General features: G+C 48.4%; 1 protein-coding gene across 1 annotated transcript; it reads left to right on the top strand.

Moving 5' to 3' along the window:
* The first annotated feature begins 1,993 nt into the window (after positions 1-1,993).
* Positions 1,994-13,622, top strand: NFATC2IP (nuclear factor of activated T cells 2 interacting protein). The gene is made up of 8 exons (XM_061153084.1): positions 1,994-2,431; positions 4,182-4,254; positions 6,962-7,076; positions 7,967-8,047; positions 8,156-8,342; positions 9,418-9,562; positions 9,683-9,792; positions 11,589-13,622. Exons 1-8 carry the CDS (start codon positions 2,048-2,050, stop codon positions 11,745-11,747), a joined length of 1,254 nt encoding a protein of 417 aa, XP_061009067.1. The 5' UTR covers positions 1,994-2,047; the 3' UTR covers positions 11,748-13,622.
* The last annotated feature ends 283 nt before the right edge of the window (positions 13,623-13,905 follow it).

The following is a 13,905-nucleotide window of genomic DNA, read 5'->3' as shown; positions in this document are numbered from 1 at the left end:
GGAGAGCTTCTACAAGTTAGGCTGTTAGTCTCCCGTTGGAGCTGGAGCTATTTCCCCTGACACTTGCCTTTCAAAAAGATGGCTCCAGAACTTATTCACAGAACAGAAACAGACGCACAGAAGAAGAAAACAGGTTCATGATTACCAAAGGGGAAAGGGTGGGGGGTGGGTTGGGATCAATTAGGAGTTTGCCATTAGCAGATACAATTACTATATATAAAATAGATAAACAACAAAGTCCTATTGTATAGCACAGAGGACTATATTTAGTATCTTGTAATAAACTATAATGGAAAAGAATTTGAAAAAGAAAAAATATATAAAACTGAATCATGGACTTCCCTGGTGGCAAAGTGGATGAGTCTGCCTGCGTTAGCAGGGGACATGGGTTTGATTCCTTGTCTGGGAAGATTCCACATGCTACCGAACAATTAAGGCTGTGCACCACAAATACCGATCCCGTCAAGCCCATGCCTAGAGTCTGTGCTCTACAACAAGAGAAGTCACCACAGTGAGAAGTCTGGGCAGCACAACGAAGAGTAGCCGCCCACCCCCCCTCCCCCAACTGCAACCAAAGAAAGCCCGCACAAAGCAAGGAAGACCCAGTCCAGCCAAAACAAGAAAAAATAAAATAAAACGTTGGCGACCCACTCCAGTATTCTTGCCTGGAAAAGTCCACGGACAGAGGAGTCTGGCAGGCTGAAGTCCATGGGATTACATGACTGAGCATGTGTGCACAAGGGTGGAGGGAGATGGGTTGGTAGCAATAAAGTGGTAGAACTAAAAAAAATAATAATAATAAATAAAATAAAATAAAACGTTGATGTAAAAAAAAGCTAACCTTAAAAAAAAAAAAAAAAAAAACAAAACGGAATCACCGTGTTGTACACCAGAAACGAACACAATGTTTTAAATCAACTCTACTTCAACTGAAACACACACACACACAGATTTACACAAATTTTGAAAAGTTTCAAGAAAGAAATTCTGAAAGAGTGAAGGGGGAGAAATCACGATCCTTATTTTCAACAGGGAGAATTAAACCTCTTATTTTTCATTTGTGTTTGCCCTTCCAGGTTTTTTGCGAGGTGAGTGTTCTTAGGTGCATATCGAGGGAGAGTGTTTCAAGAGTGCATGTTGTGTTGATATGGCCCGTGTAGTCTGTCGGGACGTCCTGTGTGAGGAACGCTGTAGGAGGGAATTCGGAGAGTTGTATGGTGTTACGGAGAAGGCGATGGCACCCCACTCCAGTACTCTTGCCTGGAAAATCCCACGGATGGAGGAGCCTGGTGGGCTGCAGTCCATGGGGTCGCTAAGAGTCGGACACGACTGAGTGACTTCACTTTCACTTTTCACTTTCATGCATTGGAGAAGGAAATGGCAACCCACTCCAGTGTTCTTGCCTGGAGAATCCCAGGGACGGCGGAGCCTGGTGGGCTGCCGTCTATGGGGTCGCACAGAGTCGGACACGACTGAAGCGAGTTAGCAGTAGCAGCAGTATGGTGTTGAAGTGTGGCTCCGGGTGTGTGTTGCGTCGATTCTGCACATGAGGAGGGGCGTATGCGAGGGGTCGGCGTGTAGTGTAATTACTGAGCCCACCATGCACTTGGGGGAAAGAGGAAAGTGGACACTCATGAGATTCGCGGTGTCTGAAAGCTATTGCCAGCCCGATTTCCTCCACGCTAGCCTGAGGGTTTGCGGATTACAATTCCCAGGATGCCTCGCTCCTCTACCAACCAGGAAAAAGACTCCATTCGGTGGGCGGGCCTTGTAGAAGGCAGGTCAGGCCAATGGGTGAGCCGGACCGAATCGAAACCTACGACGATTGTGCCGAGGTTGATTGGAATCTTTGGCGCCTTGGTTTCAGTGGTGAATGCGTGATGGGCGGGTGCAGCGACCAATGAAAAGGCGGAGAGGTGGAGCCAGAGGGCGTGGGCGGGGAGAAGTGTTGACTAGCAGGCGGTTCGCCCAGTGAAGGGCGGAATCCGCTGGAGGGGGCCGGGCAAGTCGACCAGAAGCTGGCGACTGTGGAGACCCGGTGTGTGCCATGGCGGAGCCCGTGAGGAGACGGGGCTGTCCCAGAGGTGGTGGCGTCGGCCGAAGGGCTCGGGGATCCCGGGGCGGCCGGAGCCGACGTCCTGGTGCTCAGCGATCCCCAGCTCGACACACCTTGGACTCGGTGCTCGTGGACTTGGTCAGCGACAGCGATGAGGATGTCTTGGAGGTCGCAACCGCGCGCGGCGCTGCGGCCGCGGCCGAGGTCCCGCTCCCCGAATCCCCCGTGCCGGCCGCGTCCCGGGACGATAGCGACAGTGACAGCGAAGGGGCGGACGCAGAGCCGGGTGGAGCCCCTCGGGTCTTGGTCAGGCGGCGGCGGCGGCTGCTGCTGGATCCTGGGGAGGCACCGGCGGTTCCAGTGTACTCGGAGAAGGTGCAGCCGGGTTCCCGGGACGGTTAGCGCGGAGGGACTGGGTTTAGGAATGCTGAGGATAGGGTTCTAGGGTTGGTCTTGGGAGACGAAATGGAAGCAGGGGCTAGGGGCGTTGGAGGCAGAAAGATACAAATTGGGGAGGTTGAACGGGTTTGGAGTGTGCTTGGAGTTTGGGATTCCCAGGAGCTGGAGTGTCGGGGGCTATAGGGAGCCTAAGGGATTGGGATCCTTGATGGTTAAGGGAAGAACTGGAGGACCTAGGGCTGGGATTTGGGGCATGTTGGGTTTTTAGGTTGGGGCTCGATGCTAAAGATTCAGGAAGATGGGGACTGGGGTCCATGGAAATTCAGAGAGGACTGAAGTCCCCACTGGGTATGGTGAGCGAGGGGCCTGAAATTGCCAAGGATTCCAAGGCAGCAGGATGGCTAGCTCCTTCCTAAGAAAGGGGAATGAAACTTGCATCCTTAGAGTGTATTAGGGAAAGGGTGCTCCTCATCAGGGTACTCCTGTATTTTTTAAATTGAAGTGTAGTTGATGTACAATGTTGAATTAATTTCTGCTGTACAGCAAAGTGACTCACATATATGTTCAGTTCAGTTCAGTCGCTCAGTCCTGTCCGACTCTTTGCCACCCCATGGGCTACAGCACACCAGGCCTCCCTGTCCATCACCAACTCCCGGAGTTTACTCAAACTCATGTCCATTGAGTCAGTTTTGCCATCCAGCCATCTCATCCTCTGTCATCCCCTTCTCCTCCTGCCCTCAATCTTTCCTAGCATCACGGTCTTTTCAAATGAGTCAGCTCTTCACATCAGGTGGCCAAAGGATTGGAGTTCAACATCAGTCCTTCCAATGAATATTCAGGACTGATTTCCTTTAGGATGGACTGGTTGGATCTGCTTGCAGTCCAAGGGACTCTCAAGAGTCTTCTCCAACACCACAGTTCAAAAGCATCAATTCTTCAGCATTCAGCTTTCCAACTCTCACATCCATACGTGACTACTGGAAAAACCATAGCCTTGACTAGATGGACCTTTGGTTGGTCATAACTTTTATTCCAAGGAGTAAGCATCTTTTAATTTCATGGCTGCAGTCACCATCTGCCCCCCCCAAAATAAAGTCTCCCACTGTTTCCACTGTTTCCCCATCTATTTCACATGAAGTGATGGGACCAGATGCTTAGTTTCTGAATGTTGAGCTTTAAGCCAACTTTTTCACTCTCCTCTTTCATTTTAATCAAGAGGCTCTTTAGTTCTTCTTCGTTTTCTGCCATAAGGGTGGTATCATCTGCATATCTGGGGTTATGTATATATATATATATTCTTTTCCATTATGGTTTATCCTAGGACATTGACACTGTACTATACAGTAGGACCTGTTGTCCATCCATTCTATAGTAATAGTTTGTATCTACTAACTTCAAACTCCCAGTCCATCTCCCACTCCCACCCCCACAACTTCCGCCATCTCCCTGCTTGGCAACCACAAGTCTGTTCTCTTAAGTTTCTGCTTCCTAGATGGGTTCGTTTATGTCATATTTTAGATTCCACATACAAGTAATATCATATGGTAGAGTACTCCAATTTTGGATCCTGGGGAAGCTGAGCTCCTGAGTCCCTGTGGGACAGTGGTAATATCTACATCCTCAGGGTGGACTTGGGAGCTGGAGGAGGCTGGGCGTGAGAGAATTGACCCCAGTTTTCTCTTTAAGTGAAGGGAGCATTTGGTACTGACCTACTCTTTCTTTGCAGGTGAAAAGCAGCCTCCACCTTATCCCAGATAATGTGTCCCTCCTGAAATTATGTCCCCCAGAGGCTGAGGAAGGTAAGGAGGGCTTCTAGGGAGAGGTGTCCAGAGCTGGCCTCTCTGAGAAGACCTTTTAGAGTTTGCATTCGTGCAGTTAGTTGTTTCCTGAGGCTCAGGGGAAGGACATGAGAGAGGTGACTTCTGCCTCCTAGCCAGAAAAACCTCCAGTCCTGAAAGGAGCTGGCTTGTTAACCAGAAGGCACAGAAAGTGTTGTCCAGACACCCTTCCCCCAGCTCTAATAAGCATCAGAATGTGCTAGGTTTTTTTTTTTTTTTTTTGGCCACACTGCATGGCTTTGGGATCTTAGTTTCCTGACCAGGAATTGAACCTGGACCCTCAGCAGTGAAAGCACCAGAGTCTTAGCCACTGGACCACCAGGAAGTCTCTAATATACAGGTTTCCAGGTGTCATCCCCAGAGACTCTGATTGTGTAACCTTGGGAGCAGTGGAAGGGAGAAGTGTTGAGAATTTGTAACATCTTTTTACATCTGCAGCAAGTTTCCTGGGAACACTCTGAGCCAACAGGGTATTCTCTGAATCTTATCAGGGCTGCCCAGCCTTTGTCCTCCCGCAGTGACGTGATTTTTTGCAAACTTCTCAAGGGCAGTGAATAGAAATCAGGTCTAATAGAGAAGAGATCCAGCGGGCAAATGCAGACCTTGGACTAAGACTTTTGTGCCATGAGGGAGTATGGCAGGGTGATGAAGAGCTGATTTAGGAACCAGCTCTCCCCCTTAGCAGCTGTGTGACCTTGGGCAAGTTAATCTTTTAAGGCTTCAATTCCCTTATCAGCCCAATGGGGATAAATAAAGGACCTGTGTCAAAGGATTTTGGTGGGAATTAATTAAAGAGAATATATATTAATAGAAAGCCCTCCCCCCTTGGGCTACATATATGGTTTACATATATGGTACTTGGAACCACATATGTATGTGAAAGTCGCTCAGTCATATCCGACTCTTTGCCACCCCACGGACTCTACAGTTCATGGAATTCTCCAGGCCAGAATATTGGAGTCGGTAGCTGTTCCCTTTTCCAGAGATCTTCCCAACCCAGGGATCGAACCCAGGTGAATTGCATTGCAGGTGAATTCTTTACCAGCTGAGCCACCACCAGGGAAGCCCAATTAAAGAGAATATGTATTAATAGAATGTCCCCCCTCCCACCTTGGGCTGCATATATGGTTTACATATATAGTACCTGGAACAGAGAAATCCCAAGGCACCTCTGTCCTTGCCACTCAAAATGAAGGGCCCAGGGACTTCCCTGGTGGTCCAGTGCTTGGGATTTCACCTTCCAATGTTGGGGGTACAGGTTGAATCCCTGATCTGGGAGCTAAGATCCCGTATGCCCTACACGGAAAAAACCAAAGCATAAAACAGAAGTGATATGGTATCAAATTCAGTAAAGACTTTTAAAATGGTCCACATAAAAACAATCTTTAAAATAAAAAAAAAATGTGGGCCCCGGAGTGTTGGGTATCTCTCAGGAGCTTGTTAGCCATGCAGACTCTCAGGCCATTGGCAGCTCCTAGGACAGGGTTTCTCACCCTTGGTGCTACTGGCATTTGGACTGGATCCTTTGTGTGGGGCTGTCCTGTGCCCTGCGGGGTGTGGAGCAGCATCCTGGCTTCCACCCAGCAGACGTCATCACCCTCAACCCCTTCTTCCCCTCGTTGCGACAGCCAAAATTGTCTCCAGACACGGCCACATGTCCCCCAGGAGGCAAAATTGCCTCTGGTTGAGAACCACTGATCTAGGAAATATTATCATTGTTTTGTATTCACGGTATTTATTTATAAAAATAAATAACGATGGTTAATGATGATCTGGTGGCAGGCAAACGGAAAAGAGCTTCTGTGGTCTGGAATAATACCTGGTTTCCTTTTCTAAGACATTTAAGTGAACATGAGTGATTTAAAGAAACAAATCACGTAATACGGAGATATGGCAAAATACAACGATGACACTCACATGGATGACATTTGAGAAGCCTGGACTTAGAGGGCCTGTACTTAACCTCTTTACCAAAGACCCTCCCTGCCCCCGCCCCCACCCCAGAGATGTCTTCTTTGTGCCCACCAAATTGAGTAGGGGCAGAAAACAAGAGAAATAGTTGGGGGAAAAAAAAATCACCTTTTGGTAGCATTTGTTTTAATGTATGATTCATAGCATATATAGTGGTTTGTACACGTATAGTAAGTAGGACATGTGTATTAAGTAAATACACGTTTTCTGGGTTGTGTGCTCAGTGCTTTTCACTTGTGAGGTGCAGGTGATCAAAATGAGAAGCGCACGCTTTAGTTGGGGTGAGCCACTTCCTGTGAGTCCACTCTTGCCCCTGTGTCATGCACTAGTGCGAGGTGTGGACACTTTCCTAATCTCACTTGTCAGACTCCAGTTCATCCTTCTCTCTAAGGCTCCCCCTTCCTTTTTTTTGGCCACACGCCTGTGGGATCTTAATGCCATGACCAGGGGTCAAACCCATGTCCCCTGCATTGTAAGGCAGAGTCTTAACTGTACCACTGCAGTGCTGCTGGGGAAGCCTTCTAGGCTTTTCTCTTGATTCATGCCCCCAAACCCTTCCCCAGTGGTCATGTGTGTCCGGGGCCCCCTTAATCTCCTCCTCTTTCAGAACCTTCTGAAGCCCCTGACTTGTCTCTCCTTGGTCTCCCACTGCCTTCTCTTGGCTAACCCTTTCCACTTCCTCCTCCTCTGTCTCCAGAGGCAGATGTGGAGGAGGCCAGCAGTCCCCACACAGTGGATTTCCCATGTCCCAGTTCTCCCTGGAAGAAGAAGCTGAGGAGTAAGGATGGAGAAGAGAAGAAAAAGATGTTACTGTGAGTGAGGCGAGACCACTGGGGCCATAGGAGCAGAACAGGAATTGGAAGGGTGGGCTGAGGCGGGCAGGACCCTTGGGTGGCTCCTGGAAGGGTAAGAAGTTTCCCAGAAGGCATCCTGAGGCTTGGATGAGGAATGAAACTCTTGGGAGAAGCAGTGAGTCCCACTGGAGGATGATAGCAGATCCTCCAGACTGGCCAGGAAGTGGAGGGTTTCAGCTTTGTGTCTAAGAAGGTAGTGATGCAGAGCTGAAGGGTGTGGCTCTGGAGACTGCCCTGTGGTTCACATCCTGTCTTTTGGCCATCTTCTTTCTCTTTTTTGGCTGCAAGCGGTCTTCATTGCAGTGTACAGGCTTCTCTAGTTGTAGCATAAGGACTTAGTTGCATGTGGGATCTTAGTTCCCCAACCAGGGATCGAACTTGTGTCCCCTGTATTAGAAGGCAGATTTTTAACCACTGGGCCACCAGGGACTCCCTGGCCATCCTCTTTGTGCTTTAGTTTCCTCTTCTGTAAAATGGAGATAATAGTGGTACTTGGGTCAGAATTTTAGGGTAAATGAAGAGTTAACCCTTAGCATATAGTAAATGTTTGGTGTCATTTGGATTTTATCAGATATTCACCTGGAAAGCAACTTATCTTAAAAGTTAGACATTCTCCCTCATATTTGGGCCATATAAGTATAAAATTCATGACTCAGGTTTTCCCTGTCCTTCCTCACCCGCTACACCCACCCCGCACCAGTCTTCCAATAAGATAGATGTCACCAGAAGTGCTCCCTCTTGATTCCCCTGGTCCCCTTCTGGTTCCCAGGGGCCCCCTGGAAGGAGAGGTGTGGGTGGGGCTGGGGTCTCATCTCTTTGCCCATTCTTTCCCTCTCTTCTGTCTGCAGGGCTCAGGACACCTCGCCTTTGCCCTCACCTCTGCCACGGACCAAAAGCAAGAAGCATACTCAGGCACTCCGGAAGTTAAGGTACCAAGGGCAGGGGTTGGGGGGGTGCTCTGCTTTCGGCTAGATTGGAGAAGGAGCAGTAGGGAGGGGGCCCACCCTGACTGATGCACAGTCCTTTCTGCACCCCAGGGAGGTGAACAAGCGTCTCCAAGATCTCCGTTCCTGCCTGAGTCCCAAGCAATCCCAGGGCCAAGACCACCTGAGCCAAGAGGATGAGGTGGTCCTAGTGGAGGAGCCCACTCTCCCAGAGCACCCTCGACTCTTGCCACTCAAAATCCGGTGCCGAGCTGACCTTGTCAGGTTGCCCATCAGAATGGTAAATGCCCGAAGGGTCTGGGAGCAGGGTCCCAGGAGCTGCCCATGGAGAGACTAGTGTCTTCCTTTGCCCATCCTGCCATCTGGAGCTGCTCAGCGTGCTTTCAGCCCTGTGCACCTTTGCCTCACTGTTCCCTCTGTCTGGATCTTTTCCTCCCTCTGCCCTCTCTTTTCTGGCAAATTTCCCACCCATTCTTCAAGGCTCCACTAAAACATCCTAAGAAACTTTGCTTGGTAGGCCCTCCCCAGGGGGCATCCCTCCCTCCTTCCTTCCCTTGGAACCTGTACTTTCCTCCCGTGCTTGCTCTTACTGCCTTGGACACCCAGGGGTCACTTGGTTATTCCAAGCTCCCCTAGCTTCCTGGTGAAGACTACTATTATAGGGATGACCCCCATTCCAAAAGAACAGAAGTGACTATTTATTGAGTAGTAACAGTGCATCAGACAAGCAGCTAAGCCAGAACTTGCCAACTAGCAGCCCATGGCCTTGTCAACAGTGCATCTTCTTCTTTTTTTTTTTTTCCTGTCCATGCCATCTGGCATGCGAGATCTTAGTTCCCCAACCAGGGACTGAACCTGTGCCCTCTGCACTGGGAGTGGGGAATCTTAACCACTGGACCACCAGGGAAGTCCCATGCATCTTCTTTTGAGCTGTACGGTGATTTTAAAACCACATAGTTCATTGCCAACCTTCGCAATGGGTGATTGGGTACTGAGGTCCAGATTTCTGGCTTCTCTTAAATAGGAAGATGCAGTACCTGGCCCATATTCCCACCTGGTACCAATTAGCCAGAGCTGCGGAATAGCTGCCCAGGCTTAGATGGGGCATATCCGGTTCTGGTTGGCCACAACTCCACCACTCCCTCTTTTTCCCTCCTAAGTCATGGCTGCTTCGTGTCTTTGTGTCACTTGCCTGAACCCCTTATTGACATGATTTTATTTTGTGCCTTTCCAGATAAATATGATGGAACTCACTGTTGAGGAATTCAGCGAGTAGTTAAGGCCAGAATTGGGGGTGGGGGTGGGGAAGCAAGTCAAGGCAGGAAGGCCTCCTTTACTTTCTGTCCCCCTCCTAGTCGGAGCCCCTTAAGAGTGTGGTGGACCACATGGCCGCCCACCTTGGGGTGTCCCCAAGCAGGATCCTCTTGCTATTCGGAGAGACAGAGCTGTCCCCTACTGCTACCCCCAAGACCCTAAAGCTCGGCGTGGCTGACATCATTGGTGAGAGGAAGGAGGCCTGAGGAGGCTTTTGCCACAGGGAGGGGATGTGGGGAGAGGCCCAGAGGGGGCCCGGCTTCCAACCCTTGCTTAGGCCTGGCTTCCTGATCCTGCCTGCCACAGACTGTGTGGTTCTAGCAAGTTCTCCGGAGGCCGCAGAGACGTCGCAACTGCTCCAACTTCGGGTCCAGGGCAAAGAGAAGCACCAGACGCTGGAAGTCTCGCTGCCTCACGTGAGTGGGGGAGCCGGCTGTCCACCCCCTTGCCGTGTGCTCTTCAGTCTCCTGTCAGCAGGTGGAGGATGGAATCTCTGCTCTCTGTGGTCTTGGGTCCCTGCCCATCCTAGAGAGTGTATAAAGTTCAGTGTTCTGGTTCCCTCCCCCTTCTTCGGGGAAGCTGGCTCTGGTCTCCTGACTCCTCCTGGTTAAAGTGGAAATCACCCGTGAATAGGAACCAGTAAGACCAATCAAAAGTACAATTGAAGTGACAGTCCCTGTGTAAGGTTAATTACTTCACATTCAGGATATTATTGAAATTCACGGCAGTCTTGTATGAGAAAGCACTGTTGCTACCGTCATTTAACAGATATGGAAACCAACATTTGTAGAGGTAGAATAACTTGCTGTATTTGTTCCTGAGAGCTGCTATAACAAACTACTACAAACCGGGTGGCTTAAAACAATAGAAATGTATTCTCTCCCAGTTCTGGAGGCTACCAGTTTGAAATCAAGTTGTCAGCAGGGTCATGCTCCCTCGGAAACTCTGGGCCCTTGCTTCCTCCTACCTTCTGCTGGTGGCCAGCAGTCCTTGACTTGCAGCCGCATCCCACCTCTTTTGTCATAGGACGTTCTCCCTGAGTATCTCTGTGTGTGTCTGTTTTTCCTTCTTATGAGAACACTAGTCCTGTTGCCTTAGTGCAGACCATAATCAACCATGACCTCATTTTTTTTTTAAAGAGGACTAAAAAAAAATTTTTTTAATGTGTATTTATTTATTTAGCTGCACTGGGTCTTAGTTGTTGCAGCATCCAGGATCTTTAGTTGCAACATGTAGCATCCAGTTCCCTGACCAGGGATTGAACCTGGGCGCCCTGCATTGGGAGCGTGGAGTCTTAGCAGCTGGACCACAGGGAAGTCCCAGCCTCATCTTATCTTGATCATATCTTCCAAATGAGGTCACATGCACATTTCCCAAGGGTTAGGACACACGATATGTTTTTCGGGGGACACTGTTGTTGTTCAGTCACTAAGTTGTGTCCCAGTCTTTGGGACCCCATGGACTGCAGCACACCAGGCTTCCCTGTCCTTCACTATCTCCGGAGTTTGCTCAAACCCATGTCTATTGAGTTGGTGATGCCATCCAACCATCTCATCCTCTTCTCCTTGCCCCCTTCTCCTGCCCTGAATCTTTCCCAGCATCAGGGTCTTTTCCAATGAGTTGGCTCTTCTCATCAGGTGGCCAAAGTATTAGAGCTTCAGCATCAGTCCTTCTAATGGATATTCAGGGTTGATTTCCTTTAGGATTGACCTTCTTGCTGTCCAAGGGACTCTCAAACCTATAGCACTTGGCTAAGGTTACACATCTAGTTTAATAACGGCGCCTGGCCCCCAGCTTGGGTCATGCTCACTCCAGAGCCTGGCTGGCTTCCTCCTTGTGCTTCACGCCTCCATGTTAGGTGAGGAGACCGGCTTTGGAGAATATATCCAACCCAGAGCCAACATCCCAGCCCTGGGCTCCATGGCCCAGCTCCCTAGAGAAAGGAACCAGCTGGCTGCTGGCTTCTTCGTCCACTTGCGTCCCTTTCCATGGTCTCCAACTTGACATGTTCCCTTGTCCTCCCTGTCCCAAGCTCTCTGTCTGTCCCTACAAGTTCTCCTCAGTCCCTCTTTTCAGATTCTCCCATCCAAGTACTAACCAGGCCCAACCCTGCTTAGGTTCCAAGATCAGACGAGATCAGGCGCGTTCAGGGTGGTATGGCCGTAGACTCTTTTCAGATTCTTACATCCATGTTTTTTTCTTCTCCACTCAGGATTCTCCTCTCAAGACCCTCATGTCCCGCTATGAGGAGGCTATGGGACTCTCCGGCCACAAGCTCTCCTTCTTCTTTGATGGGACGAAGCTTTCAGGGAAGGAGCTGCCGGCTGACCTGGGCATGGAATCTGGGGACCTCATTGAGGTCTGGGGCTGAAGCCCCACTCCCTGTTTGGAGGCCCAGCCTGGACTTGGGGAGGATGGGCTGCCCCCTTTTGGCCCCATAAGGGCTTGCTAGCTGCAGCTGACTTAGAATTAATCTTCAAGCTGAAGCAAAATATAGGAGTGATCTTTGACTCACTCTCTTTTGACCCCAGTTTCAAGCCGTTAACTACCTGGTTTAATTGTGTGATGGTCTTTGCTGCCTTAGGTGGACTGTGGCTCCATCTACAGGGTGTCCTGAATTTTACCGCCCTCTGGGACATGGAGAAGGTATCCCTCACCTTCACCCCTTCACCATCACTCACTGAAATGTCTCGTATATGAAACTTCTCATACTGAAAGAGTGAGTTGAAATAAGTAAGGGTTAGGTAGGGGACTCCAGGCCTCGGATTTCTGCCACATCTAGGACCAGCCATGGCCTCGGGGTCACTGGGGGGTGGAGTTGAAGTTGACTTGAGGCACATACAAGGGTGTGGTCCCTCTGCCCAGCCGGAAACTAGATGATCAACCTCACAAATGCATTAGCTTCACCAGAGGCGGACAGTGGGTTATTGTTTTGAAGAATACAGTAGATTCTTAGGCTTGGGTGTCTTCCTCATCCTAGGACCCTTTTGAGCCAACTTCCTGATGCACACATGTTGTTTAAAGCATAATTGAGCACCTTGAACCTTTTGGTTTTGATCTCAGGATCGCAATCCACACAAGGCTTCTTTGGTTTTATGACTTTTTCCCTTCACGCCATCCTTTCCTGTAAGCATCCATTCTAATGTGTTGATCCCATGTCTTTGAATATGAATGTTCCCTTGAGTGTGCTCTGCTGTATGTGTGCATACACTTTGCCCACATGTAGTCTGATGCTATTGATCTTCTCCTATTGCTTTTCTCACTCAGCATGGGTTGCTTAGGCTACCTCAGCTTTATTTCTTTGAGCTGCTCTGAGATATTCCATGGTGGGTATTAAGTGCATTTTTTTTTACACATTTGCTAAGTGGTAGACACCTGGGTTACCTGCAACTCCTCGGCCTATATGCAAGGCCATGGTGAACATCTTTTTCTGTGTCTCTGTCCATACTTTATGGAAAGTTCTCCAGCTGAGGTATCCAGGATGGGATTATGCATCAGCCAGATTAATTTCTCTGTTGTTTTTTTAGAATGGCCTTTAACTCTCCCACTTAAAGCTTCCTATTTCTGCTCGTCCCCACCAGCATTTATTACTGCCCAACTTTCTAACTTTTGCCAGTCTGTTGAGTGGAAAGTGGTGCCGCGTTTTAATGTACATTCATCTAGTCACCAGTAATTTCAGGAATCCCTTCATTTTCCTGTCAGCCTTTCTGGTGCCCCTTTCTGTGAATTGCTAATTTATTTTTGTTCCTTTTCTCATGGGGGCTTCTTGCCTTTTTTTTTTGTTTACTATCAAAAGTTCCTCGTATATTCCTGGGAAGTTGCAAAAACTGAAGATGGCACTTGGGTTTGTATAGTGACAGGGGTGTCCTTCACCGAACAGACATTCTTAATTTTAATGTAGGTGAATTAGCCATTTTGTTATATCATTTGTTATTTCTTATTTAAAAATAGTTAACAATACTTTGCAGTTTCTTCTGTTAGTTTTATTAGCTTTTCTTTCACATCTAGGCCGCTAAATATTGGGCTGAAGTTCAGCCGGTACATGCTGGTATGTGTACTAGCTGGCATCTGCCCTGCGTGGTCAAATATTTGTTTTCATTGCTTGATGCCAGGCTGAAATGTTGAATATTACTTTTAAGCTATTTAAAATCCACCTTTGTCTATGAGATCCAAGTTTTAGTTTCACTGTATAATGAGCCAGTTTTCTCAGCGCTATCTACTAATAAAGCCATGAATTTTCCACTGATATGTGGTATGATTTTGACAAAAGTGTATCACTCTCTTTAAAATGTTTTTGTTGTTGGAATGTAGCATTCCTTTGAACTTACAATGTGGGAAATATAGAAAGAAAATTTTTAATATTTAAATAACCCATGATATGGTATAGCTCATTTTTTCAGATATGATATGTTCATTAATAAGTCTGAATACATTAAATGATATGGTCAGTGTCAGCAGAATAAATGGGAATACATTAAACTTGTGTATATTTGAGGATTTCTGTCTCTGCCCCCCCATGTGACCCACCG

The sequence above is a fragment of the Dama dama genome, chromosome 10, assembly GCF_033118175.1.
Source record: "Dama dama isolate Ldn47 chromosome 10, ASM3311817v1, whole genome shotgun sequence".
In the NCBI taxonomy this organism is placed as follows: domain Eukaryota; kingdom Metazoa; phylum Chordata; class Mammalia; order Artiodactyla; family Cervidae; genus Dama; species Dama dama.
The sequence above is the reverse complement of the archived record's forward strand: the minus strand, read 5'-3'. Positions and strand labels throughout refer to the sequence as shown.

Excerpts from the sequence above, each read along its gene's own strand:
- NFATC2IP (XM_061153084.1), top strand. The coding sequence starts at position 2,048 with ATGGCGGAGCCCGTGAGGAGACGGGGCTGTCCCAGAGGTGGTGGCGTC. Across the intron at positions 2,432-4,181 it reads TTCCAGTGTACTCGGAGAAG|GTGAAAAGCAGCCTCCACCT; the intron begins GTGCAGCCGGGT and ends CTTTCTTTGCAG. Across the intron at positions 9,793-11,588 it reads TGGAAGTCTCGCTGCCTCAC|GATTCTCCTCTCAAGACCCT; the intron begins GTGAGTGGGGGA and ends TTCTCCACTCAG.